Source organism: Mya arenaria, chromosome 6 (genome assembly GCF_026914265.1).
Source record: "Mya arenaria isolate MELC-2E11 chromosome 6, ASM2691426v1".
Taxonomy (NCBI): domain Eukaryota; kingdom Metazoa; phylum Mollusca; class Bivalvia; order Myida; family Myidae; genus Mya; species Mya arenaria.
The window spans coordinates 78332839-78360286 of record NC_069127.1 but is presented as its reverse complement, the minus strand read 5'-3'; the positions used below and the strand labels follow the sequence as shown (position 1 = coordinate 78360286).

General features: G+C 40.0%; 1 protein-coding gene and 1 long non-coding RNA gene across 4 annotated transcripts in view; one reads left to right on the top strand and one right to left on the bottom strand.

Annotated features, from left to right (window-relative positions):
- Positions 1–22556, top strand: part of LOC128236385 (calcium-responsive transcription factor-like) — a 29904-nt gene extending 7348 nt beyond the window's left edge. For 2 of the 3 annotated variants that reach the window (XM_052951234.1, XM_052951236.1), the window contains exons 7-15: positions 542–656; positions 8039–8176; positions 9038–9202; positions 10208–10291; positions 12145–12301; positions 12616–12763; positions 13518–13657; positions 20432–20542; positions 21208–22556. In XM_052951234.1, the coding sequence (XP_052807194.1) occupies positions 542–656; positions 8039–8176; positions 9038–9202; positions 10208–10291; positions 12145–12301; positions 12616–12763; positions 13518–13657; positions 20432–20542; positions 21208–21348 (1199 nt within the window). In that variant the 3' untranslated portion in view covers positions 21349–22556. The remainder of the gene's footprint in view (positions 1–541; positions 657–8038; positions 8177–9037; positions 9203–10207; positions 10292–12144; positions 12302–12615; positions 12764–13517; positions 13658–20431; positions 20543–21207) is intronic. The other variant, XM_052951237.1, reaches the window with a different exon arrangement.
- Positions 22557–23730: 1174 nt separating this feature from the next.
- LOC128239272 (uncharacterized) lies at positions 23731–26857 on the bottom strand. Its single transcript, XR_008261856.1, has 2 exons — positions 26461–26857; positions 23731–24129 (listed from the first exon to the last, which is right to left on the bottom strand). It is a non-coding gene; the product is annotated as an uncharacterized LOC128239272 (long non-coding RNA).
- Positions 26858–27448: the final 591 nt, after the last annotated feature.

Sequence of the window (27448 nt, the reverse complement as noted above, 5' to 3'; positions counted from 1 at the left end):
TCCATTCAGGGCATAATCCCCAGTATGACCTCGGTCACTTAAAGTTTGTCTGAAATTAATATTCAAAATATGCTGATACAATCTCAATAGGATTGTACAATTATTATAATGTATTGTTATATAACTATACTCTTGAATAGTTAATGGAGAAGTTGAATAGGTATTGTTTACGAAAAATAATTTAAAGAGGTTTGATATTTACGACCATTAATCATGTTTGATGTACCATACTATGTATGTACTATTTGTTGTATTGCATTTAATGGACTGTCTCTTAAATTTATATAGTTAAATAATTAAGAGCAGAATTGAATATTTCATCATTAGCATTAAAACCCGGTTAGTGCGTGCAAACTTTTAAAAGTATTGATTATGATGAAGTTAGCACCTCTGAGCTTAATGAAGCTTAAGAAAGCCAGGGAGTATGGATTCTTAAGATAGATTCAAGAAAATATATGATTTTAAGAAACTTTTAAATGGGAAAAACACATGAACCTTATTGCCATACTTAATTAAAGAAACCTGACCACTACCATTTCAGGCAGCAGGGCTGTTGTGATGGAGTGTCAGTTTGGACCTCGAAGGAAAGGCGGCCTGGCAAAGAAAGTGGGTGACCAGGATAGCAGTGGGGAATACAGGCAAACATGCCCTGCACGGTTAGTCTTAGCGGTAGACCCCATCAATGGGGAATACAGGCAAACTTGCCCTGCACGGTTAGTCTTAGCGGTAGACCCCATCAATGGGGAATACAGGCAAACTTGCCCTGCACGGTTAGTCTTAGCTGTAAGACCCCATCAATGGGGAATACAGGCAAACATGCCCTGCACGGTTAGTCTTAGCGGTAAGACCCCATCAATGGGGAATACAGGCAAACTTGCCCTGCACAGTTAGTCTTAGCGGTAAGACCCCATCAATGGGGAATACAGGCAAACATGCCCTGCACGGTTAGTCTTAGCGGTAAGACCCCATCAATGGGGAATACAGGCAAACTTGCCCTGCACGGTTAGTCTTAGCTGTAAGACCCCATCAATGGGGAATACAGGCAAACTTGCCCTGCACAGTTAGTCTTAGCTGTAAGACCCCATCAATGGGGAATACAGGCAAACTTGCCCTGCACGGTTAGTCTTAGCGGTAAGACCCCATCAATGGGGAATACAGGCAAACTTGCCCTGCACGGTTAGTCTTAGCGGTAGACCCCATCAATGGGGAATACAGGCAAACATGCCCTGCACGGTTAGTCTTAGCGGTAGACCCCATCAATGGGGAATACAGGCAAACTTGCCCTGCACGGTTAGTCTTAGCGGTAGACCCCATCAATGGGGAATACAGGCGAACTTGCCCTGCACGGTTAGTCTTAGCGGTAGACCCCATCAATGGGGAATACAGGCAAACTTTCCCTGCACGGTTAGTCTTAGCGGTAGACCCCATCAATGGGGAATACAGGCAAACTTGCCCTGCACGGTTAGTCTTAGCTGTAAGACCCCATCATTGGGGAATACAGGCAAACTTGCCCTGCACGGTTAGTCTTAGCGGTAAGACCCCATCAATGGGGAATACAGGCAAACATGCCCTGCACGGTTAGTCTTAGCTGTAAGACCCCATCAATGGGGAATACAGGCAAACTTGCCCTGCACGGTTAGTCTTAGCTGTAAGACCCCATCAATGGGGAATACAGGCAAACATGCCCTGCACGGTTAGTCTTAGCGGTAAGACCCCATCAATGGGGAATACAGGCAAACTTGCCCTGCACGGTTAGTCTTAGCTGTAAGACCGCATCAATGGGGAATACAGGCAAACTTGCCCTGCACGGTTAGTCTTAGCGGTAAGACCCCATCAATGGGGAATACAGGCAAACTTGCCCTGCACGGTTAGTCTTAGCGGTAAGACCCCATCAATGGGGAATACAGGCAAACTTGCCCTGCACAGTTAGTCTTAGCGGTAAGACCCCATCAATGGGGAATACAGGCAAACATGCCCTGCACGGTTAGTCTTAGCGGTAGACCCCATCAATGGGGAATACAGGCAAACATGCCCTGCACGGTTAGTCTTAGCAGTAAGACCCCATCAATGGGGAATACAGGCAAACATGCCCTGCCGGTTAGTCTTAGCGGTAGACCCCATCAATGGGGAATACAGGTAAACATGCCCTGCACGGTTAGTCTTAGCGGTAGACCCCATCAATGGGGAATACAGGCAAACATGCCCTGCACGGTTAGTCTTAGCAGTAAGACCCCATCAATGGGGAATACAGGCAAACATGCCCTGCACGGTTAGTCTTAGCAGTAAGACCCCATCAATGGGGAATACAGGCAAACATGCCCTGCACGGTTAGTCTTAGCGGTAAGACCCCATCAATGGGGAATACAGGCAAACATGCCCTGCACGGTTAGTCTTAGCGGTAGACCCCATCAATGGGGAATACAGGCAAACATGCCCTGCACGGTTAGTCTTAGCAGTAAGACCCCATCAATGGGGAATACAGGCAAACATGCCCTGCACGGTTAGTCTTAGCAGTAAGACCCCATCAATGGGGAATACAGGCAAACATGCCCTGCACGGTTAGTCTTAGCGGTAAGACCCCATCAATGGGGAATACAGGCAAACTTGCCCTGCACGGTTAGTCTTAGCGGTAAGACCCCATCAATGGGGAATACAGGCAAACCTGCCCTGCACAGTTAGTCTTAGCGGTAAGACCCCATCAATGGGGAATACAGGCAAACATGTCCTGCACGGTTAGTCTTAGCAGTAAGACCCCATCAATGGGGAATACAGGCAAACATGCCCTGCACGGTTAGTCTTAGCGGTAGACCCCATCAATGGGGAATACAGGCAAACATGCCCTGCACGGTTAGTCTTAGCGGTAAGACCCCATCAATGGGGAATACAGGCAAACATGCCCTGCATGGTTAGTCTTAGCGGTAGACCCCATCAATGGGGAATACAGGCAAACATGCCCTGCACGGTTAGTCTTAGCGGTAGACCCCATCAATGGGGAATACAGGCAAACATGCCCTGCACGGTTAGTCTTAGCGGTAAGACCCCATCAATGGGGAATACAGGCAAACTTGCCCTGCACGGTTAGTCTTAGCTGTAAGACCCCATCAATGGGGAATACAGGAAAACATGCCCTGCACGGTTAGTCTTAGCGGTAAGACCCCATCAATGGGGAATACAGGCAAACTTGCCCTGCACGGTTAGTCATAGCGGTAAGACCCCATCAATGGGGAATACAGGCAAACTTGCCCTGCACGGTTAGTCATAGCGGTAAGACCCCATCAATGGGGAATACAGGCAAACTTGCCCTGCACGGTTAGTCTTAGCGGTAAGACCCCATCAATGGGGAATACAGGCAAACTTGCCCTGCATGGTTAGTCTTAGCGGTAAGACCCCATCAATGGGGAATACAGGCAAACTTATCCTGCACGATAAGTCTTAGCTGTGGATATCAACAGTGAGAAATACAGACAGACATGCCCTACACTCTTAGTCTTAGTCTAAGCTGTGGATACCAACAGTGGGGAAGACTGCGGTAAGACCCCATCAATGGGGAATACAGGCAAACTTGCCCTGCACGGTTAGTCTTAGCGGTAAGACCCCATCAATGGGGAATACAGGCAAACTTATCCTGCACGATAAGTCTTAGCTGTGGATATCAACAGTGAGAAATACAGACAGACATGCCCTACACTCTTAGTCTTAGTCTAAGCTGTGGATACCAACAGTGGGGAAGACTGCGGTAAGACCCCATCAATGGGGAATACAGGCAAACTTGCCCTGCATGGTTAGTTGGAGCTGTAGTACCCAGCAGTGAGGAATACAGACAAACATGCCCTACACAGTCTTAGCTGCAGAAACCAGCAGTGGGGAATACAGGCAAACATGCCCTACACAGTCTTAGCTGTAGTACCCAGCAGTGGGGAATACAGGCAAACATGCCCTACACAGTCTTAGCTGTAGTACCCAGCAGTGGGGAATACAGGCAAACATGCCCTACACAGTCTTAGCTGTAGTACCCAGCAGTGGGGAATACAGGCAAACATGCCCTACACAGTCTTAGCTGCAGAACCCAGCAGTGGGAATACAGGAAAACATGCCCTGCGCAGTCTTAGCTGCAGAAACCAGCATTGGGGAATACAGGCAAACATGCCCTGCACAGTCTTAGCTGTAGTACCCAGCAGTGGGGAATACAGGCAAACATGCCCTGCACAGTCTTAGCTGTAGTACCCAGCAGAGGGGAATACAGGCAAACATGCCCTACACAGTCTTAGCTGCAGAAACCAGCAGTGGGGAATACAGGCAAACATGCCCTACACAGTCTTAGCTGCAGAAACCAGCATTGGGGAATACAGGCAAACATGCCCTACACAGTCTTAGCTGCAGAAACCAGCATTGGGGAATACAGGCAAACATGCCCTACACAGTCTTAGCTGCAGAAACCAGCAGTGGGGAATACAGGAAAACATGCCCTACACAGTCTTAGCTGTAGTACCCAGCAGAGGGGAATACAGGCAAACATGCCCTACACAGTCTTAGCTGCAGAACCCAGCAGTGGGAATACAGGCAAACATGCCCTGCGCAGTCTTAGCTGCAGAAACCAGCATTGGGGAATACAGGAAAACATGCCCTGCACAGTCTTAGCTGCAGAAACCAGCAGTGGGGAATACAGGCAAACATGCCCTGCACAGTCTTAGCTGTAGTACCCAGCAGTGGGGAATACAGGCAAACATGCCCTGCACTGTAAGTCTTTGCTGCAGAACCCAGCATTGGGGAATACAGGCAAACATGCCCTGCACTGTAAGTCTTTGCTGCAGAAACCAGCATTGGGGAATACAGGCAAACATGCCCTGCACAGTAAGTCTTTGCTGCAGAACCCAGCACTGGGGAATACAGGCAAACATGCCCTGCACAGTAAGTCTTTGCTGCAGAACCCAGCACTGGGGAATACAGGCAAACATGCCCTGCACTGTAAGTCTTTGCTGCAGAAACCAGCATTGGGGAATACAGGCAAACATGCCTTGCACTGTAAGTCTTTGCTGCAGAACCCAGCACTGGGGAATACAGGCAAACATGCCCTGCACTGTAAGTCTTAGTTGTAGTACCCAGCATTGGGGAATACAGGCAAACATGCCCTGCACTGTAAGTCTTTGCTGCAGAAACCAGCATTGGGGAATACAGGCAAACATGCCCTGCACTGTAAGTCTTTGCTGCAGAACCCAGCACTGGGGAATACAGGCAAACATGCCCTGCACAGTCTTAGCTGCAGAAACCAGCAGTGGGGAATACAGGAAAACATGCCCTACACAGTCTTAGCTGCAGAAACCAGCAGTGGGGAATACAGGCAAACATGCCCTACACAGTCTTAGCTGTAGTACCCAGCAGTGGGGAATACAGGCAAACATGCCCTGCACAGTCTTAGCTGTAGTACCCAGCAGTGGGGAATACAGGCAAACATGCCCTACACAGTCTCAGCTGTAGTACCCAGCAGTGGGGAATACAGGCAAACATGCCCTGCACAGTCTTAGCTGCAGAAACCAGCATTGGGGAATACAGGAAAACATGCCCTGCACAGTCTTAGCTGCAGAAACCAGCAGTGGGGAATACAGGTAAACATGCCCTACACAGTCTAAGCTGTAGTACCCAGCAGTGGGGAATACAGGCAAACATGCCCTGCACAGTCTTAGCTGCAGAAACCAGCAGTGGGGAATACAGGAAAACATGCCCTACACAGTCTTAGCTGCAGAAACCAGCATTGGGGAATACAGGCAAACATGCCCTACACAGTCTTAGCTGCAGAACCCAGCAGTGGGGAATACAGGCAAACATGCCCTACACAGTCTTAGCTGTAGTACCCAGCAGTGGGGAATACAGGCAAACATGCCCTGCACAGTCTTAGCTGCAAAACCCAGCAGTGGGGAATACAGGCAAACATGCCCTACACTGTCTTAGCTGCAGAAACCAGCATTGGGGAATACAGGAAAACATGCCCTGCACTGTCTTAGCTGCAGAAACCAGCAGTGGGGAATACAGGCAAACATGCCCTACACTGTCTTAGCTGTAGTACCCAGCAGTGGGGAATACAGGCAAACATGCCCTGCACAGTCTTAGCTGTAGTACCCAGCAGTGGGGAATACAGGCAAACATGCCCTGCACAGTCTTAGCTGCAAAACCCAGCAGTGGGGAATACAGGCAAACATGCCCTACACTGTCTTAGCTGCAGAAACCAGCATTGGGGAATACAGGCAAACATGCCCTACACAGTCTTAGCTGCAGAAACCAGCAGTGGGGAATACAGGCAAACATGCCCTACACAGTCTTAGCTGCAGAACCCAGCAGTGGGGAATACAGGCAAACCTGCCCTACACAGTCTTAGCTGTAGTACCCAGCAGTGGGGAATACAGGCAAACATGCCCTACACAGTCTTAGCTGCAAAACCCAGCAGTGGGGAATACAGGCAAACATGCCCTACACTGTCTTAGCTGCAGAAACCAGCATTGGGGAATACAGGAAAACATGCCCTGCACTGTAAGTCTTTGCTGCAGAACCCAGCAGTGGGGAATACAGGAAAACATGCCCTACACAGTCTTAGCTGCAGAACCCAGCAGTGGGGAATACAGGCAAACCTGCCCCACACAGTCTTAGCTGCAGAAACCAGCAGTGGGGAATACAGGAAAACATGCCCTGCACTGTAAGTCTTTGCTGCAGAACCCAGCACTGGGGAATACAGGCAAACATGCGCTACACAGTCTTAGCTGCAGAACCCAGCACTGGGGAATACAGGAAAACATGCCCTGCACTGTAAGTCTTTGCTGCAGAACCCAGCAGTGGGGAATACAGGAAAACATGCGCTACACAGTCTTTGCTGCAAAACCCAGCAGTGGGGAATACAGGCAAACATGCCCTACACTGTCTTAGCTGCAGAAACCAGCATTGGGGAATACAGGAAAACATGCCCTGCACTGTAAGTCTTTGCTGCAGAACCCAGCAGGGGGAATACAGGCAAACATGCGCTACACAGTCTTAGCTGCAGAACCCAGCAGTGGGGAATACAGGCAAACATGCCCTACACAGTCTTAGCTGCAGAAACCAGCATTGGGGAATACAGGAAAACATGCCCTACACAGTCTTTGCTGCAAAACCCAGCAGTGGGGAATACAAGCATACTTGCCAAATGCAGTTAGTCTTAGCTGCAGAGCCCAGCAGTTGGGAATACAGACAGACTTGCCCTGCACTATTAGTCTTACCTGCAGACCCCAGCAGTGGGGAATACATGCAAACACGCCCTGCACTATTAGTCTTAGCTGTTGATACTAACAGTTGGGAATACAGGCAGACTTGCCCTGCACAGTTAGTCTTAGCTGTGAATACCAGCAGTGGGGAATACAGACAGACTTGCCCTGCACAGTTAGTCTTAGCTATGGATACAAACAGTGGGGAATACAGGCAGACTTGCCCTGCATAGTTAGTCTTAGCTGTTGTTTACAACCTCCATATTTAGCCCTTAAATTCCTCATTTTAGCCCAAAATTAGCCCTAAAATTTCTTTTTTTATCCCTTAAATTAGCCCTTATTTCTTGCCCAAAAGTGCTGGACAGCCTGATACAGGCAATCATGCCCTACACACTTAGTCTTAGCTGCACACTCCAACAGTGGGGAATACAGGCATACTTGACTTACACACTTAGGGCTAGCTGTAGACCCAAGCAATGGGGAATACAGGCAGACATGCCCTGCACAGTAATTCTTAGCTGCTGACCCCAGCGGTGGGGAATACATTCGGACATGCCCTGCACAGTTAGTCTTAGCTGCGGATACCAACAGTGGGGAATACAGCACGACATGCTCTACACTGTTAGTCTTAGCTGCAGACCCCAACAGTGGGGGAAAAGAGACAGACATGCCCTGCACAGTAATTCTTAGCTGCAGACCCAAGCAGTGGGGAATTCAGGCATAATTGCCCTGTACAGTTAGTCTGCACAGGTACATTATTCTTTATACTGTTCACTATCAATATGCTTACTATGACCACTGCTTTATTGCAGAATCTACATCAAGAAGGTGCGTAAATTTCCAGAATTCAAGATTGACCCCAATATGGACAAGCGGTCAGCTAAGGTTGCCATGGATAAAGCCTTCCATAAACTTAAACAGCACAACCTTGAGAAGATAGGACAAGACAGGTAATTTCAGGCCCCATGTCTTAAAATAGCTGTGTAACAGGTTTAAGAATCTTAATTTATTAAGGAAAAATAATCTTAAACTTTATTTTTTTAAAACAAAAAATAGTTTATCATGATTACCCTCAGGGTAAGGTGAAAATTATTTAATTTATACCAAGCTAAACTTGATACTGTCACAAGGGACTTACGATGGTTTGAGAAATATTGGCCTGGTGGCTTCCATTATGGGCTTGTGGAAACTCCTCTTTAACATTTTCACATGCCAAATGCTACATCTCCACTATAAAAGCCTTCAGATAAGTCAGGTAGCTTACAAAAGACTTGAATAGTTGATTTATGTGTATGTTAAATGTCAGATGAGATTATTTATCTAAATGGTTTTACTGGTAACTTAACTAAACTTACTGTTGAACATTGATTCTGTCATCATTGTAAAACAATTAAATTGTAAAATGATGAAAGTCAATGTTCTTGATTTATTTATGTCTGTTCACTAATTAATGATAGTAAAAATATAAAAAAAGGAAGAAATATAGTTTTAAGATTTCTAACATGCAGTTGCTGAAAACCAATCAAGTGTGATAAACATGATATACATGATAACAAAAAAATAGAGCCATGAATTACCTCCCTTTCATAGTTTATCACTTGGCAGCCATCTTTTTAACTATTGAACTATTTCAAGTTACCTTTTGAAACGAATTTGGTTGGCTAGAAAGGTAACACTAGGTTTATTTAAATTTTTGACAAAAGCATTAACTTGACTTATGACAATCGCCAAGTGTTCATAAAAAAATCTTGATCTTACTATATTGTGTATGTTTGTAAGCATAAATGCACTGCCTATCCTTTGTTATCCAGATACTACATTCAGCTGCCAACAGTTGCTGCGCACGAGTTTCATGAGGAGATTGCCAGCCGGTCGGGGGTGACACTCATGCCCCAGCAGTTTAAGAGCAAGGAGAGCCAAACCCCTGAGGACATCATCCTGGAAACTGAAAATGCAGAGACTGACAAAAAACACCGGTTTGATTTTGTTTTGTTTTTCTACTAGAATTCCTGAAAACATTCTGCAATGGCCTATATTCATTTTTATCTTGTCACTTTTTTAGAAAGAATGCAAGCTTTGGTCATTTGCAATGTAGGATTTATTTTTTTCATTCATTTCGCAATATTACTTGGAACCCACGGCATTCATCAAAATAATATTAGTAAGTGTCTTAAGGAACAATCGTTGTTTGCTTTTGTATTTAAGAATGGTGTAACGTAAATAAAGGTATTTCATGAAGCAATTAAAAGAAATTGGGGCAGTCTCATGGATTGGCTGTATTCACCCATCCCTGATGCAAATATTTCAGGCCCTTGTAGTTGATTTATCTGGGTGTGGTATTTAATATGGTACTTAAGATCTAATCATCTTATTTTCATGCCCCAATGACCTTATTTTACTATTTACTGGTTGGAGAGCAGTGCCTGGCAGTTTTGACAAGATTTCAAAAATGTTCTTGTTAGAACAGGTATTGATGGAAATAAAACTTACTCTAACTGACACTAGGGGTCAAGGATATGTCATGAAGCTCTTGCTAAATTGGGGTGGCAAATAGGGCCTGATATACGCTAAGTGAGAAGCAGTCTTATGTATTACCCAATGGATGTTTTTGTTTCAATCAATTTTAAATACACTGCTCTCTTAACTTGCTCATATACACTTATTCAAAGTAAAAATGAGATGATTGTAGTGCACTCGCCATTCTCATCCATTACAAGTTCTCCTGCAACTAATACACTGTATCTGGTAATCAAATATCCTAGTTCAACAATCAATTGCTTTACTTACCATCAGAGAAGATAAATATCCACTTGTGGATATTTTTTGAAGTTCATATGCAAAATAAAATTAACATGCAATATTAAAATTCAGCTCACATTTTGCAAGATGCTTTCCCAATTTTGAAACCTGCTTTAGCCTTCTTTCTGAGTAGACAAGGTCCTTGAATATATCTAATAATCTTATCTGATTTCGTTCCCCAGATTACACCCTATGGTAATACAGAAGTTGCGGGAGATAGTAGCCGGGGGAGAAGTGAGGGTGTATCATGTACGAAGATTGCTGAGGTAGGTTACAGGACAGAAATTGGGTCTGAGGCTGGACATGTGATTGTTGACATGTCACTTGTCTGAGGCTGGGCATGTGATTGTTGACATGTCACTTGTCTGAGGCTGGGCATGTGATTGTTGACATGTCACCTGTCTGAGGCTGGACATGTGATTGTTGACATGTCACCTGTCTGAGGCTGGACATGTGATTGTTGACATGTCACTTGTCTGAGGCTGGGCATGTGATTGTTGACATGTCACCTGTCTGAGGCTGGGCATGTGATTGTTGACATGTCACCTGTCTGAGGCTGGGCATGTGATTGTTGACATGTCACCTGTCTGAGGCTGGGCATGTGATTGTTGACATGTCACCTGTCTGAGGCTGGGCATGTGATTGTTGACATGTCACCTGTCTGAGGCTGGACATGTGATTGTTGACATGTCACCTGTCTGAGGCTGGACATGTGATTGTTGACATGTCACCTGTCTGAGGCTGGACATGTGATTGTTGACATGTCACCTGTCTGAGGCTGGACATGTGATTGTTGACATGTCACCTGTCTGAGGCTGGACATGTGATTGTTGACATGTCACCTGTCTGAGGCTGGACATGTGATTGTTGACATGTCACCTGTCTGAGGCTGGACATGTGATTGTTGACATGTCACCTGTCTGAGGCTGGACATGTGATTGTTGACATGTCACCTGTCTGAGGCTGGACATGTGATTGTTGACATGTCACCTGTCTGAGGCTGGACATGTGATTGTTGACATGTCACCTGCCTGAGGCTGGACATGTGATTGTTGACATGTCACCTGCCTGAGGCTATACATGTGATTGTTGACATGTCACCTGCCTGAGGCTACACATGTGATTGTTGACATGTCACCTGCCTGAGGCTACACATGTGATTGTTGACATGTCACCTGCCTGAGGCTGGACATGTGATTGTTGACATGTCACCTGTCTGAGGCTGGACATGTGATTGTTGACATGTCACCTGTCTGAGGCTGGACATGTGATTGTTGACATGTCACCTGTCTGAGGCTGGACATGTGATTGTTGACATGCCACCTGTCTGAGGCTGGACATGTGATTGTTGACATGTCACCTGTCTGAGGCTGGACATGTGATTGTTGACATGTCACCTGTCTGAGGCTGGACATGTGATTGTTGACATGTCACCTGTCTGAGGCTGGGCATGTGATTGTTGACATGTCACCTGTCTGAGGCTGGGCATGTGAATGTTGACATGTCACCTGTCTGAGGCTGGGCATGTGATTGTTGACATGTCACCTGTCTGAGGCTGGGCATGTGATTGTTGACATGTCACTTGTCTGAGGCTGGGCATGTAATTGTTGACATGTCACTTGTCTGAGTCTGGACATGTAATTGTTGACATGTCACTTGTCTGAAAACTATTGATTGGTCAAAGGGCTAGAAACCAAAACAACACAAGAATAAAGGAATTTGAAAGAATACATAAAAAATCGTATTACTGGGTACCTAAATTCTTTGATTGAATTCCATATATTCTGCCTTTCCTGACAATTGTTTTGATTTCCAGTTATATTGAATTGTGATTTAATGTGATTAACCAAATGACCTGCTGATAAGAATAGTATGGACTTTTATGCAATATTTTATCAAACCTTTGACTAAGACTTCCATGTAAATGAAGATTTTATTATTTTCACATCTCACCTGATCCAAACATTTAATAAGATTTTGCAAAACAATTTTAGTTGAAAAGATTGCCTTTGGGTGGCTTTCTTTTTCTAAGCAATGAATGTTTGTGTGGTTAAAGTCGCAACACTTAGCCATGTCCAAGTATATAAGCTAGAAGATACTATTAATTTCTGTAATGCAGGATGTTTGTGTGTCGAGAGCTCATGATGACGACAGGCGAGGGGAATATCAACCGACATGATTTGAGTCTGTTTCCCACCATCACAGACCTCAAAAACCACATACACCAGTCTGTCAAGGACATAGAGAGCGGGTCTCTCGCCCTCACGGCATCTACAGTAGGTTGAGAAGTTATTTGATATATTTTCTAGCTTGATATAGTGAAAGCTTTAAATGTCTTATTTGCACTCATAACTTCCACAGTAAATTTTGGATACCTTTCAGTGTTCATTTGGTTGTTGGATTTACCAATGGACTCAAACAAGACTCAGTAAGTTATTTACATGGCAGGGTTCTCAAACATTGAACCTTTTTTATGTGATTACTGGTATTTGTAATTACCGGAATTTGTGATTACCGGGAAAACACTTGAAGTTCTTGTGGAAAGATAATTCAAAATTTTTAATCTCTGATTCTTGTGCTCTCCTTGAAGGTGAATGTTGAGCCTATGTCAGAGATGTCTGAAGATGACAGTCTGGTACAGGTCAATAGTTTCAACATCTGGCCACAGGCTCCAGGCGAGTGTGAGAGCCCAATGCCAGAGACTGTTACCGTTACTTTAACACAGGGCCCCGGGGAGGGTGAGTGTCTTTGTTCATTGATATGTTTTTACTCTTTGAAAAGCACATTCTATTATGTATAATGCTGATAAATAATAATTCTCAATATTTTTATGAAATCTAATTGAAGAGCAAACAGGTTTTGATCTGTTATGTGTCATAAGCCTGAAAGTGGAAGACCTGGCCCCAATTTCTCGAAACTTTTTAAGCTTAACAGGCTTAATAGGTAGCTTATTTGACTTAGATAAAATATATACTGAAATTGAATTTTGATAAATGAAAAATGGTTAATAAGATCATCATAGACATAACTCCTATTCTAAGTATAAAAACTCTTAAAGAAGTTAATATTGTGCAAATTATTGAAGAACAAAAATAGTGAGCTTAGCCTAATCCTGTTATAAGGGACTTAAGAAGTTTCAAGAAATTGGGGCCTGTTTGATAGACTGTCCCTACAACTTTATGGCAGGGACCACAGAAGAATGGGGGACTAAGCCATGAAGTATTCAGCGGTATTACATAGAAGTGTACTTTTATTCTTGTTGTTATCAAGTCATTTTTAGAATTAAGTATGTGACCATGATAATCAGACAGTTTTGTTGAATATGCTTAAAATTGAAAATCATTACATTTATCTAGATGTTTTGATAAAAAGGAATTCTGTATGATTTTAAAGGAAGAATGTGCCGGTACACCTGTGTATGCAGCTAATGAACCCATCTCGTAAGTTTACCCCAAGTCATATTGTTTGTTTTGAAATAGATTTTTCTTGCAGATGGTGAGCATGTGATATCACGTATAGAGACACACATGAGTGATGGGAGCACCCAGATCAGCACAAGTCTCACCCCAGAGACGGCTCAGATCCTGGCACGCTTAAACCCCAGTCTCTTCCCTCCAGGCAGCCTCATACAGGTAAACATCATGATTAAATAATGGCCTAGTGATACATCATACAGGTATACATCATATATTATGGCTTAGTGATGCATCATACAGGTGGTATACATCATATATTATGGCTTAGTGATGCATCATACAGGTATACATCATATATTATGGCTTAGTGATGGTTCATACAGGTATACATCATATATTATGGCTTAGTGATGGTTCATACAGGTATACATCATATATTATGGCTTAGTGATGGATCATACAGGTGGTATACATCATATATTATGGCTTAGTGATGGTTCATACAGGTATACATCATATATTATGGCTTAGTGATGGTTCATACAGGTGGTATACATCATATATTATGGCTTAGTGATGGTTCATACAGGTATACATCATATATTATGGCTTAGTGATGGATCATACAGGTGTTTTACACCATACATTATGGCTTAGTGATGGTTCATACAGGTATACATCATATATTATGGCTTAGTGATGGTTCATACAGGTATACATCATATATTATGGCTTAGTGATGGATCATACAGGTGGTATACATCATATATAATGGCTTAGTGATGGTTCATACAGGTATACGTCATATATTATGGCTTAGTGGTGGATCATACAGGTATACATCATATATTATGGCTTAATGATGCATCATACAGGTATACATCATATATTATGGCTTAGTGATGCATCATACAGGTATACATCATATATTATGGCTTAGTGATGCATCATACAGGTATACATCATATATTATGGCTTAGTGATGCATCATACAGGTATACATCATATATTATGGCTTAGTGATGCATCATACAGGTATACATCATATATTATGGCTTAGTGATGGTTCATACAGGTATACATCGTATATTATGGCTTAGTGACGGTTCATACAGGTATACATCATATATTATGGCTTAGTGACGGTTCATACAGGTATACATCGTATATTATGGCTTAGTGATGCATCATACAGGTATACATCGTATATTATGGCTTAGTGACGGTTCATACAGGTATACATCGTATATTATGGCTTAGTGACGGTTCATACAGGTATACATCGTATATTATGGCTTAGTGACGGTTCATACAGGTATACATCGTATATTATGGCTTAGTGATGGTTCATACAGGTATACATCATATATTATGGCTTAGTGATGGATCATACAGGTGGTATACACCATATATAATGGCTTATTGATGGTTCATACAGGTATACGTCATATATTATGGCTTAGTGGTGGATCATACAGGTATACATCATATATTATGGCTTAATGATGCATCATACAGGTATACATCATATATTATGGCTTAGTGATGCATCATACAGGTATACATCATATATTATGGCTTAGTGATGCATCATACAGGTATACATCATATATTATGGCTTAGTGATGCATCATACAGGTATACATCGTATATTATGGCTTAGTGATGCATCATACAGGTATACATCATATATTATGGCTTAGTGATGGTTCATACAGGTATACATCGTATATTATGGCTTAGTGATGCATCATACAGGTATACATCATATATTATGGCTTAGTGATGGTTCATACAGGTATACATCATATTTTATGGCTTAGTGATGGTTCATACAGGTATACATCATATATTATGGCTTAGTGATGGTTCATACAGGTATACATCATATATTATGGCTTAGTGATGGTTCATACAGGAATACATCATATATTATGGCTTAGTGATGCATCATACAGGTACACATTATATAGTGCTCCAGCTAGCCCGTTTTTCAATGGCGCAGCGCCCGTGCCCCTTTTCTTACCGCCCTGCCCCCTTTTTGAATACTGCCCTTTTCACAAATGCTCTATTAGCGCCAATTCTTCCTGTAGTTCCCTTTTTACAATTAAAGTCATTATAAAAGATCGGCAGCCCTTAATCCACTGTCATAATTGAGACAAATTACGTAATACTTATGATAAGAGTGTTCCCGCTAGGTGTCACCTTGCCCCCATTGACTTCTTAAAATATGCCGTACTGCCCTTTCATCTTCCCATGTGCCTTGTCGAAGTCATATGACAGCTAATTGTGTATTTGTGTAGTGAGCAGACGACCTGTGTATTCATAATCGGTCATCTTCTAATCCAATAATTAGGAAGAGCCAAATAGGGAAACATCGGCAGGAGGCGGGGCTATTGAATGTCAGCCAATCAGAATATACATTTTGAACTCGTTCATTCAATTATGAAAGTTTGTAAAATGCAAAAAAATGCAAAGGGATGGTGAACAAAGTTGTCAAGCACAATAAAATCTTTTTAAATAATTGTTAATTGTATTGTACAGAAGATTCTCGCCATTTTAATTAAACATTGTTGATTTGAAGCAGACGGTCACTGCCGATTTGTATTAAAACATAAGAAAGGTGGCGTTTACACAATCAAATACATCACCTTGTCAGTAAATGTTTTGAAAGTTTATTTGTAAAATATTCATGGTGAAAATTTCTTTGCAACCCACAAAATATGTAGATGCTTTATGTAGCATTTACCTATCATGTCCACGTTCTTGTCAAATTTCGCCGAAACCGCCATTTTGTCAGAACGATTTTCGGAGTTATTTTATCAATGTTCTATGATTTATAAGTGGTTTTTTTAAGCAAGGGCATTGATTTTTATTCTCATTTTATTCTAAAACATCAGCATATTAAACATTATTTTACTAAAGACAATTAAATAACAGCCAGGCGGAATGTAACATTCGTACCCAATCCCGATCATACCAAACTAAGATTCGTCCCCTACATATTTGTTTTTTTGTGTATCTATTTATTTGATTGCTTCAAATGTTTAACTGTGTTTGTTTTTTTCTTCATTTTACATAATTTTTAGGAGACATATGTGACATTGCACTTAAGAAGATGCCAGACAAGTATGATCATATGATAGACAAAAAGACAATTTTTAATTTTGATATTAAAACACACCCTTCTAGATTTTGAGAAAAAAACACCACCATTTTGTTCAAGTCTGAAAATCATGGAAACTGATTTAAATTGAGTATGAAAACAAAACAAATTCAAGGGGGAGATCCCCCTCCCTCCAAAAAAAACAACCCTTGTGACAGGGGTGGACCCCTCCCACAACCACCCCCAATCGCCCCTACACGACTCATGTAGCTTGCCCTTTTCAGAACTCTACCCTGCCCTTTTCAAATCCTGGCTGGAGCACTGTTATATATTATGGCTTAGTGATGGATCATACAGGTATACGTCATATATTATGGCTTAGTGGTGGATCATACAGGTATACATCATATATTATGGCTTAATGATGCATCATACAGGTATACATCATATATTATGGCTTAGTGATGCATCATACAGGTATACATCATATATTATGGCTTAGTGATGCATCATACAGGTATACATCATATATTATGGCTTAGTGATGCATCATACAGGTATACATTATATATTATGGCTTAGTGATGGTTCATACAGGTATACATCATATATTATGGCTTAGTGATGCATCATACAGGTATACATCATATATTATGGCTAAGTGATGCATCATACAGGTATACATCATATATTATGGCTAAGTGATGCATCATACAGGTGGTATACATTATATATTATGGCTTAGTGATGGTTCATACAGGTATACATTATATATTATGGCTTAGTGATGCATCATACAGGTATACGTCATATATTATGGCTAAGTGATGCATCATACAGGTGGTATACATTATATATTATGGCTTAGTGATGGTTCATACAGGTATACATTATATATTATGGCTTAGTGATGCATCATACAGGTATACGTCATATATTATGGCTAAGTGATGCATCATACAGGTATACATCATATATTATGGCTAAGTGATGCATCATACAGGTATACATCATATATTATGGCCTAGTGATGGTTCATACAGGTATACATCATATATTATGGCTTAGTGATGGTTCATACAGGTATACATCATATATTATGGCTTAGTGATGGTTCATACAGGTATACATCATATATTATGGCTTAGTGATGCATCATACAGGTATACATCATATATTATGGCTAAGTGATGCATCATACAGGTATACATCATATATTATGGCCTAGTGATGGTTCATACAGGTATGCATCATATATTATGGCTTAGTGATGCATCATACAGGTATACATCATATATTATGGCTTAGTGATGGTTCATACAGGTATACATCATATATTATGGCTTAGTGATGCATCATACAGGTGGTATACATCGTATATTATGGCTTAGTGGTGGATCATACAGGTATACATCATATATTATGGCTTAGTGGTGGATCATACAGGTATACATTATATATTATGGCTTAGTGATGGATCATACAGGTGGTATACATCGTATATTATGTCTTAGTGGTGGATCATACAGGTGGTATACATCATATATTATGGCTTAGTGATGGATCATACAGCTGGTATACATCATATACTGTATTACGGCTTATTAACAGATCTCCAACTTTTTCCTACTATTTTTCAAATCTCTCATTAGTCCTACTTCTGAGCAGAAAATCTCAGCCAGAACAGTTGTAAAATGGCATTTCAATCATGCTTTGTTGAACCATATTATGAGCATTATTAAAAAGGTATAATTTTACAAATGTATAATTTTATTTTATTTGTAAAGTATCAATATACAAATATATACATATTTACATTTTTTAAAGCATTTTAACTATTATAAACATATTTATCTAACATATATCTATATTGTTATGAACTTTGTGTACCTCTTGTATATTAAACAATAGAGGTGAATGTGTGACTTTGCTGACCTGTCTAGTGATATTGACCAAGGACAATGCCCCATAAAGTGGTCAGCAAAACTACATATTGACTGAAACAGATGTCTGAAATTGCTTTATTTCAACCCAAAATTGCTTTACAAAAGAAATTACTGGTGCAGCACTAAATATAGGAATAATTAAACTCAATAAAGCTTGCGGTCAATGTGCCAAAACTAAGTGTGTCAAGATAAAAGTACAAAAAGTGACACTAACATTTAACATTTAAAAATAACAGCCCCTTCATTCTTAGTTGTCATTGGTTGCCTGCAAAAGTACATCAATATAAAAAAACAAACAAATAAGGAGTCATTATCACTCTTTCCTGAATTGTCATGTGACACTTTTCGACCAATTAAAAATGTGTTTACATGAAGGGTATGAAATATAAATATAACTATGTAATTAAATATAATCTATTTTTAGGTGTGGAAAAACATCAATGTGATAAGTTGTAACATGAAATCAATGAAAATGTTGCGCAAGCAGCTGAGCAGCGATAGAAAAGCCATCCTTTCGATCTGTACATGAAAGTGCGTAAATTATACTATAGTGAAAAATGATTTTGTAAGGTGATATGAGAAATATAAATACAATATGTAATATTTATGTTGTTCTCTTGAAAATACTTCTGAAAAAAAGCTCTCTATTTTTCTACATGTTTAGCTGTAAGTCAGAAGGTTAATAGGGATTATTCAAGACACTTAATGCAACCTAAATATGATTTCCTTTTTTTATCATGTGAAAACCACAATTTACAATGTAGTATTTCAGCACATATTGTTCTTTGTTTATTGTTTAACTTTTTAGGCAGGATATTTTGTTAAGTGCTAAATATAGATATTCTGAATTGCATTTCTACAATATCTTTCAGTTTGAAAAAAACACTTCATTGTTCCTGAAATGCTTACAAAATATGATTAATGTTTCATGTCATAAACTTTGTAGCAAAATAAATCTGAACCCCAAGGAAAAATATAAACATTGATATGTGATATGCATATCCTGTTCTAATTTATTATGATGGTCATATAGGCAGATGTCAGTATAAAATGTCACAAGTTGTGGGTTATGATACAGCACTGAAAGGTGAACTACCTGGCCAACCTGAACTTGACACATACACACATCTCTGAAGTAAAGTTTGATGTTGTATTGTCCTATTCAAATTGTGATTCAAATTGTACACAAGGCATATAGAAGGTCAGTTACTTTTTGTATTCTGGCTATCAGATTGGCATTAATAACATATGTGTAAGACCGACATTGTTTAAGATTAGCTTGACCTTGTCTATTTTCGTTTTGTTCAAAACAAAAGTGACAGTTTGATGTCTTTTGCCAGTCATATTTTCCTACGGAGGAAAGTAAATAATGTTTAAGCCAATTTGGTAAATTCCTTGATAAAACCTGCAACCTTGTAATCCTTTTGTTTTCAATATCTTTGACAGATCATGTATTTGCTATTGTTCGTCCAATTGTCCGTCTGTTCGTTGTTGACTGGTCAGGACTTGTAACGTGGCAATGCATTGAAGGATTTAAGAATAAATTCCACAAATATTCACCATGAGAAGATGGCATGTAGCATACAAGACACATGTCTGCAGGTCAAAGTCACACTGAAGGGTTATTGGTCATATGTATTTTGTATTTTGGCTTGTCCAGTCTGTAACTTGGCCATGCATTTGGAAATATAAAATAGATTGGTACAATATTTTGGTTGACCATTGAATAACATTACCCTGATGAGGAAGGGAAGGATGTTCCCACCCTTCAGAAGCATAGTCTAAATGTTGTGTATCAGTGTTAATGGACTATTTTCCCCTTGTATTTCAGTTGAAGGTAAGCCCTGATGAGGAAGGGAAGGATGTTCCCATCCGTCAGTAGCATAGTCTAAATGTTGTCTATTAGTGTTAATGGACTATTTTCCCCTTGTATTTCAGTTGAAGGTAAGCCCTGATGAGGTAGGAGAGGATGTCCCGGCCAGCAACGTGAACCTGAACAGTTCCTCAGGGCTTGACAATCAGGAGTCATTTACAGAAATGGACATGGAGGTAGGGAAAATTAAGGCAACATGGTAAATACATGCAACTTGTCTGATTTGTAAGGCTTTATGAAAGGAAAGAGGCTTGTAGGTTTGCAAACATCTTTTTGTAGGTTGGTCAGTATGCTATGTCCCGTTCTTACAATCACTGACATTAGAATAGTTCGACCTATGACCATGAAACTTCACTGGTGAGTTGCTCTAGACCAGTCGATGATCCCTTTTGTTTGGGTCAAAGTTCAAGGTCAGAGTTACAGCTGTTTAAATCATCCTTGCAGTTATCCATTTTTTCATGAAATTGCCAACAATTTATCAAATATAAGTACCAGTATGTTTTGTGTGGGTGTAAAGTTGTAAACATAATAATATTATTGTGGCTACAACACTTTGTGGTTTTCTTGGTAACGGATGTGTGTTCATTTTTGTGGTAGATCTGTTAATTAATCTTCAACATCTTTTTTGTATTCAAAAACATGGTCATTAATAAAGATGACATTCCCTTAACAAGCCTTAAATGTTATCATCCAGCAATATAGTATTTTTGTGATGCCCAAGATCACTATTTTAATGAACAAAATGTGGCATGTGAATGTTGTATGAGAACAAATAGAGACATCCTCTGACCTTGAATGATGAAACCATTTATAAAAATTCACTAGAGTATCCTTATTACAGGTGCAAGATACAGAACCGAGTTTAACGATTATTCCAAAAGAAGAAGACACCCTCACGATATCAGCACTAGATGCCAGTCAGATCATCACTTCAGTCAGCCCCTCAGCCTTAGTTGAACAAAACGACCATGTCCTCATATAAACTGGGCTCAGTTGCTCAAAACATTACTTGTCTGTTAAGCTAACTGGTGAAGAAAATTTCTTACGTTGAAGCAATTTATGTGTTATGTATTCTGGAGATATTTTCAACAGTCTCTTGGGGCCGTATTCAATAAGCAACTTAGATGGAACTTAAATTCAAGATTAGAAACTAAGTGCTTTGATTGGCCTGTATATTTAGCTGACCAATAAGCTGAATGGAATCACTGAGGCATGCCTAAGAATACGGGTAAGATCAATATTGAATATTCGGCCAGTATTGGGATTCTTGGTACAAAGGCACCCAAAATGACGACATAATGGTGCTATTGAAAAGTACTTGAGGAAACGTTTGCAATAAAGAATGTGTTTCTGAGTAAATGTCTGCTTAATCGACTAATTATGACTTAAAACATCGGAGCACAGATACATTTGAAAATGACCTAATGAATGGTTACTTTTGGTTATATTTTGTTCCTCAGTTTAACACATCATATAATAATACCATTAGTTACACTTTTTCATTGCCATGAATTGGTGGCTTCTTGTGTTGGAATCTGTTCAAGGTCATTTTTCAAACAATGACCAAAGTCACTGATTTCTTGAACAGTTTTATTACAGATAATGCGAAACAAATATTCCTTCTACAGGTAGTGTATTTTCCATTGCTCAATATAGAATTCCAGATTTACCATATTTATAAAGGAGCCCATATGAACCTGTAATTGCTGCCATGTGTATTGTTCTGTTTCAAAAGTGTTTCTGTTTTTCAAAGAAGAGGGGTTTATGTATTGTTAATCTTTGCATTAGTTTTGGGATGTCAAAGTCGGCAGTTTGCAACATCTTGGCCAGAACCAAAAAATCATTTAGATATTCAAATGAAACTTAGAGGCATAGGCAATATGCATATGTCTAGCTTGGCCAATAACTCTTGCAAAATAATTGCTGTTATTTTTATTTAGAATTGTGTTGGAGTAATGAGCTTAAGAACCTGGTATTTGTAAAAGTGTTTCCTATAAAATTCTAGGGGTGGTTCAAAATGTATTTTATTTGAAGTCTGCAATGAATGCAAACTGTGTAAAATTGTTGTTATTTATTTATTGTAAATGAGGTAAATATCTTCAATTGATATTACCTCATTGTTTGTTACGTTTACATAACTTGTACAATGTACAGAGTGCAATTAGTTAATAAAATAAATGGAAATTTAAACATTCTGCTTTTCCTCCGACAGGTTTTTTTCCCCTATTGAATTTTCCCTGACACTTACTCTGACTCTGAAGTAAACTCCCTCCGACCAACACTCATCTGGACATGGACGTTAACTCCGACCAACACTCATCTGGACATGGACGTTAACTCCGACCAACACTCATCTGGACATGGACGTTAACTCCGACCAACACTCATCTGGACATGGACGTTAACTCCGACCAACACTCATCTGGTCATTGACGTGAACTCTGCCTGACACACACCTGGACATTGACGTGAACTCTGTCCGACACTCACCTGGACATTGACGTGAACTCTGTCCGACACTCGCCCGGACATTGACGTGAACTCTGTCCGACACACACCTGGACATTGACGTGAACTCTGTCCGACACTCACCTGGACATTGACGTGAACTCTGTCCGACACTCTCCTGGACATTGACGTGAACTCTGTCCGACACTCACCTGGACATTGACGTGAACTCTGTCCGACACTCGCCCGGACATTGACGTGAACTCTGTCCGACACTCACCTGGACATTGACGTGAACTCTGTCCGACACTCGCCTGGACATTGACATGAACTCTGTCCGACACTCTCCTGGACATTGACGTGAACTCTGTCCGACACTCACCTGGACATTGACGTGAACTCTGTCCGACACTCGCCCGGACATTGACGTGAACTCTGTCCGACACTCACCTGGACATTGACGTGAACTCTGTCCGACACTCGCCTGGACATTGACATGAACTCTGTCCGACACTCTCCTGGACATTGACGTGAATTCTGTCCGACACTTGCCTGGACGACATTGATGTGAACTCATTCTGACTCTTACTTAAACTCACACCGACCCGAACAAAAAAAATCACACCGACAATCACTCCGACCTATGACTTAAAATACTCCGATCCTGACTAAAACTCACTCTTCCTTGACTTAAACTCACTCTTCCTTGACTTAAATTCACTAGAGTTTTTAATAGTGATGTTGATCAATTTGGGATAAACATAAAGCGAGTGGAATCATTAATGCAATCATTTTTCATTGTCAGGACTAAAAATAGTCGATATAATTATTGATGGGGTGGGGGGGGGGGGTTCTAACTTGAACAATGGCCAAGCCAGAACAAGTACGTGTAATCTATTCATGCACAAAACATTCGAATGCTTTTATTTTTTATTAAGGTTTGTCACTACATCTATTAGCAACAATGTTCTCGTGCTGCCAATACATTTGATAATAAAATACAACAATTTAAACATAGTTGGCACTATTTTTGCGCAATGGGGTCCAAGTAATTTATAGCAACAAAGCAGCAGCATATAGAAGCAACATTTGCCTGGACGTCGTACATCACATTTCCACAGTCAGCACCGGCTTTCCAAGTACTCGAGTGTACACTGGTTAACACAACATCTGCAGTACACCTCGTTGTCGGCACGTGGTCGAGTTGAGTCACGTGCCTCGGTTCTTCTTATTATGTGACGTCCTTGGTGATGACGGTTGCGTGGATGTCGTGAATGACGTTGACGTAAACCATACGGATGATTCGCGTTCGTATCTGAAAGAAATATTTTAAGGAAATATATATATTTCTAGTTGTAGTCGCGAAGCGTTTTTATGTTAACCTTTATTTGAAATAAATGAAGTAGTTAGTTCCGTGTGTGTATACCACTTGATAAATTACGTCATATATGCTACGTCGGAAGGCAACATTTTGCATAAAATGAAGACTTAAATCAAAGATAATTTTTCTTTTACTATGCCATTCTAAATTTAACAAAGGGCAATCTATTCCGCTTTTATTACCGAAGTTTTATAAGGTGATTACTTTCATCAAACACTTCGACAAACCTGTTTCGAAGATAATGTTTTGACAGTGCTTCGTCAGACGGCAGTATTGTGAAAAGGTTTGTCGAAGTGTTTGAAAAAATAAACTATCAATGAAACTCTGGTAAAAGACCGAAGTCGAGGTTCCATAAGAGGCGTAGACTGCGCTACGTTTCATCTAAAATGGTGAAGAAATAGTGAAGTTTTCTTTGTTTTAAAGTCTTCATTCGAAGCGAAATATTGCCTTCCGACGTAGCATTTATGACGCAATTTATCACGTGGTATACACACACTGTAGTTTGCCTCACACGCGTTCAAACACGATATGAATGACCGTTCCAACTCGAGAGCTGCACGTGTGTGAATTTACAACTCTTGCCACGTGCAATGCCGTAATTGTGGTTACTATATGCAACTGTGACCGAATAAATTGAATTTGATTCGCAAACTCGTATATGTACTGGCTATGATAATAAATAAATATTCAAATTTTGCTGTAGAACCAAGAAAACTTAATACACTGAATTCATGTCAAGTAGTGTGTGTACTTTAATCCACCGCGGATCGCGTGTTTGTTTACGATAATAACTGAATCATATTTCATTCATATTGACTCCCCCACAACTATTTAGGTTGAGGAAAGAACATAACATTTGCATAATAACACAGATTTATATCATCAGATGCCATAAACACGTCAACCGCGATGTTTGTTTTCCCCTGCAGTTGCGGTGTAACAAGTTGCCATTTCTGATGTGCATCGTTATTTTCTCTCGCTTATTTGCCATATTTGATCATAAATGGTATAAAACTTTCTCTTTTGCTGACTTTTGTAAACAGTTTGCATCTTGAAATCATATGAAACTTTATACAGTGATACTTGAGCCTCTGGGTGGAATTAGGTTATCAGCGTATTTAATTCAAATGTATTTTATATTCCTCTTCTTGATAAGTGATTAAGGGTCTGTACACGTACGTGTGAAATAGGTGACATGACCGCAAAAAACTGGGGTACATAAGATGTCTTTGTATTATGAAAACATTTTTTCGGACTTCTATTTTTTAACTAAAAAAAGGGTAAATGATGACGTCAGTATGGTACGAAACTAGATTTGCAAAATCTACACCCTTAAGGCGTAAGCATCCAATACAAACCTTAGTTCGCCGTTGGGTTTATTATTACGCGTATATATTGTTATCTGTTCGGTCTTTTAAGGAAATAAAACAGTACTTTGATGAATGTGGTGACAAAATGACAGAATATGTCCATTTCTGATAAAGGACGCAGTCCGATTTTGCGGTGTGATTGAATTCAGTTATTACCCGTCCAAGGCCAATATATTCACACGAAAAGGAGGACAAACGGCTCGCTGGCTCGCTTACTAATGCATTTCCTAAACTCGTTGAGTACAAATCTGTACAATATGACGACTTGTGACATATCCAGTATAAACAAAAAGTATCTTTTACGTACTATTTTCGTAAAATAGGGTGTCAAAATAGGCATCGTCCTTAAACATGGCTTCACATTTTCTTTCAGCTGTATTAAATATGACCTTTTGTATCTAACAACCTCAAAATATAATTCGTTCAAATGTATTTTAAGTACACCTAATATAAATGTTATCTATAACACTAGTATACAAGAGTTTTCGGTGTTCGTGAAGTTTTTTGCGGGCCAATGACATACCTTTTTTTCAAATATATATATTCATATACAATGTTGTACCTTTATCCATATATTGTATATTTTAATTCATTTTTTACACGCAACAAACATCGGACCCTTATAAAAAAATGTCCGTTAATTAGCGGTTGTTTTAATGTTAAAGACGGACAAAAGGCAAAACAAGCATTCACATTGTGTGTATGTAAAGTTCAAAATTGTTGTGAAACATAATAGAGCCCTGTCGTTCGCTAATTATCGGTACATTTATTTAGTCACTATTTCTATGCGATGAACACGTATTATTTTCCTGAGCGGAACATTGACCATTGAGGCAAGTGTCAGAGAGTTTTATTTCGGAATTGAACAAGTAGCTTTAATAATGCAAAAACTCACCAGTATATGAATATGTACTGCAAATTAACTCCAGTAAGTCCCCTAAAAGGTTCCGGCACATTTCATTATGGCGTTCATGTCCATTTTGTCCACCTAAGCAATCTGGAGTATCAGACAGACTTTGAGCAGCGGATTTTAAAGAAACAAATATTACAAAACCTATCAGGACAAACAGACGGAGCATTTTGACAAACAACGAGTTATGTACAGTGTTGACAGCTAAGTCAACCAGCCAAAACCACAATCCCTAAAAGAATCTAACGCATGCGCACACCGAAGAAGTCCCACAAACGTCTTACAAGTTCCGATGTGAACTTAAATCAATTAATTATCCACTGACACAAATGCGCTATGTGCTTGTTTACTTTAAAGTGTCTAGGCCTTTAAACGGCATGGTTTGGATGATGGTTTTAAATCACATGGTGAACTCCAATCAAAAACTGCTTACAATAATACCAATATATTCTATATTTTGTTTTGATGCCAATAAAATTACCAAATTGTTAAATTTATATTTTGAACGTATTCATTTTTTTTTTCGAAAACACCCATTCAGTGCCAGATGATGAAAAATGGAACTTTATATATAGTCATTGCCATTTTAAACGGTTGATTGTATTTCTTTTAAATAAATTGTTCGTATGATCGTAAATTACTTATTATATAAATAACTGTTGCTGAACGAAATTCTTTATTCGAATATGGAATAATAAACCACATATATATGTACACTGGCCAGGACTTAATAAATCTAGAATTTTTACGGTAAATACAGAGGAATTTTCCAGGTACACCGCTCGAAAAAATCAAAAGACGCAGCTTCTTTTGAATGTTGAGGACTGAAACACTTGTCTCAAAAAATACTTATTTACAGTATCATGTAACTTTATTTATTTACGTTCATTTTTATCATTTCAACATTTTTATGTTTCCGTGTAACATTGAAACAATGAGTGCGCCAATATCGAAAAAACCTAATGGAGTCTAT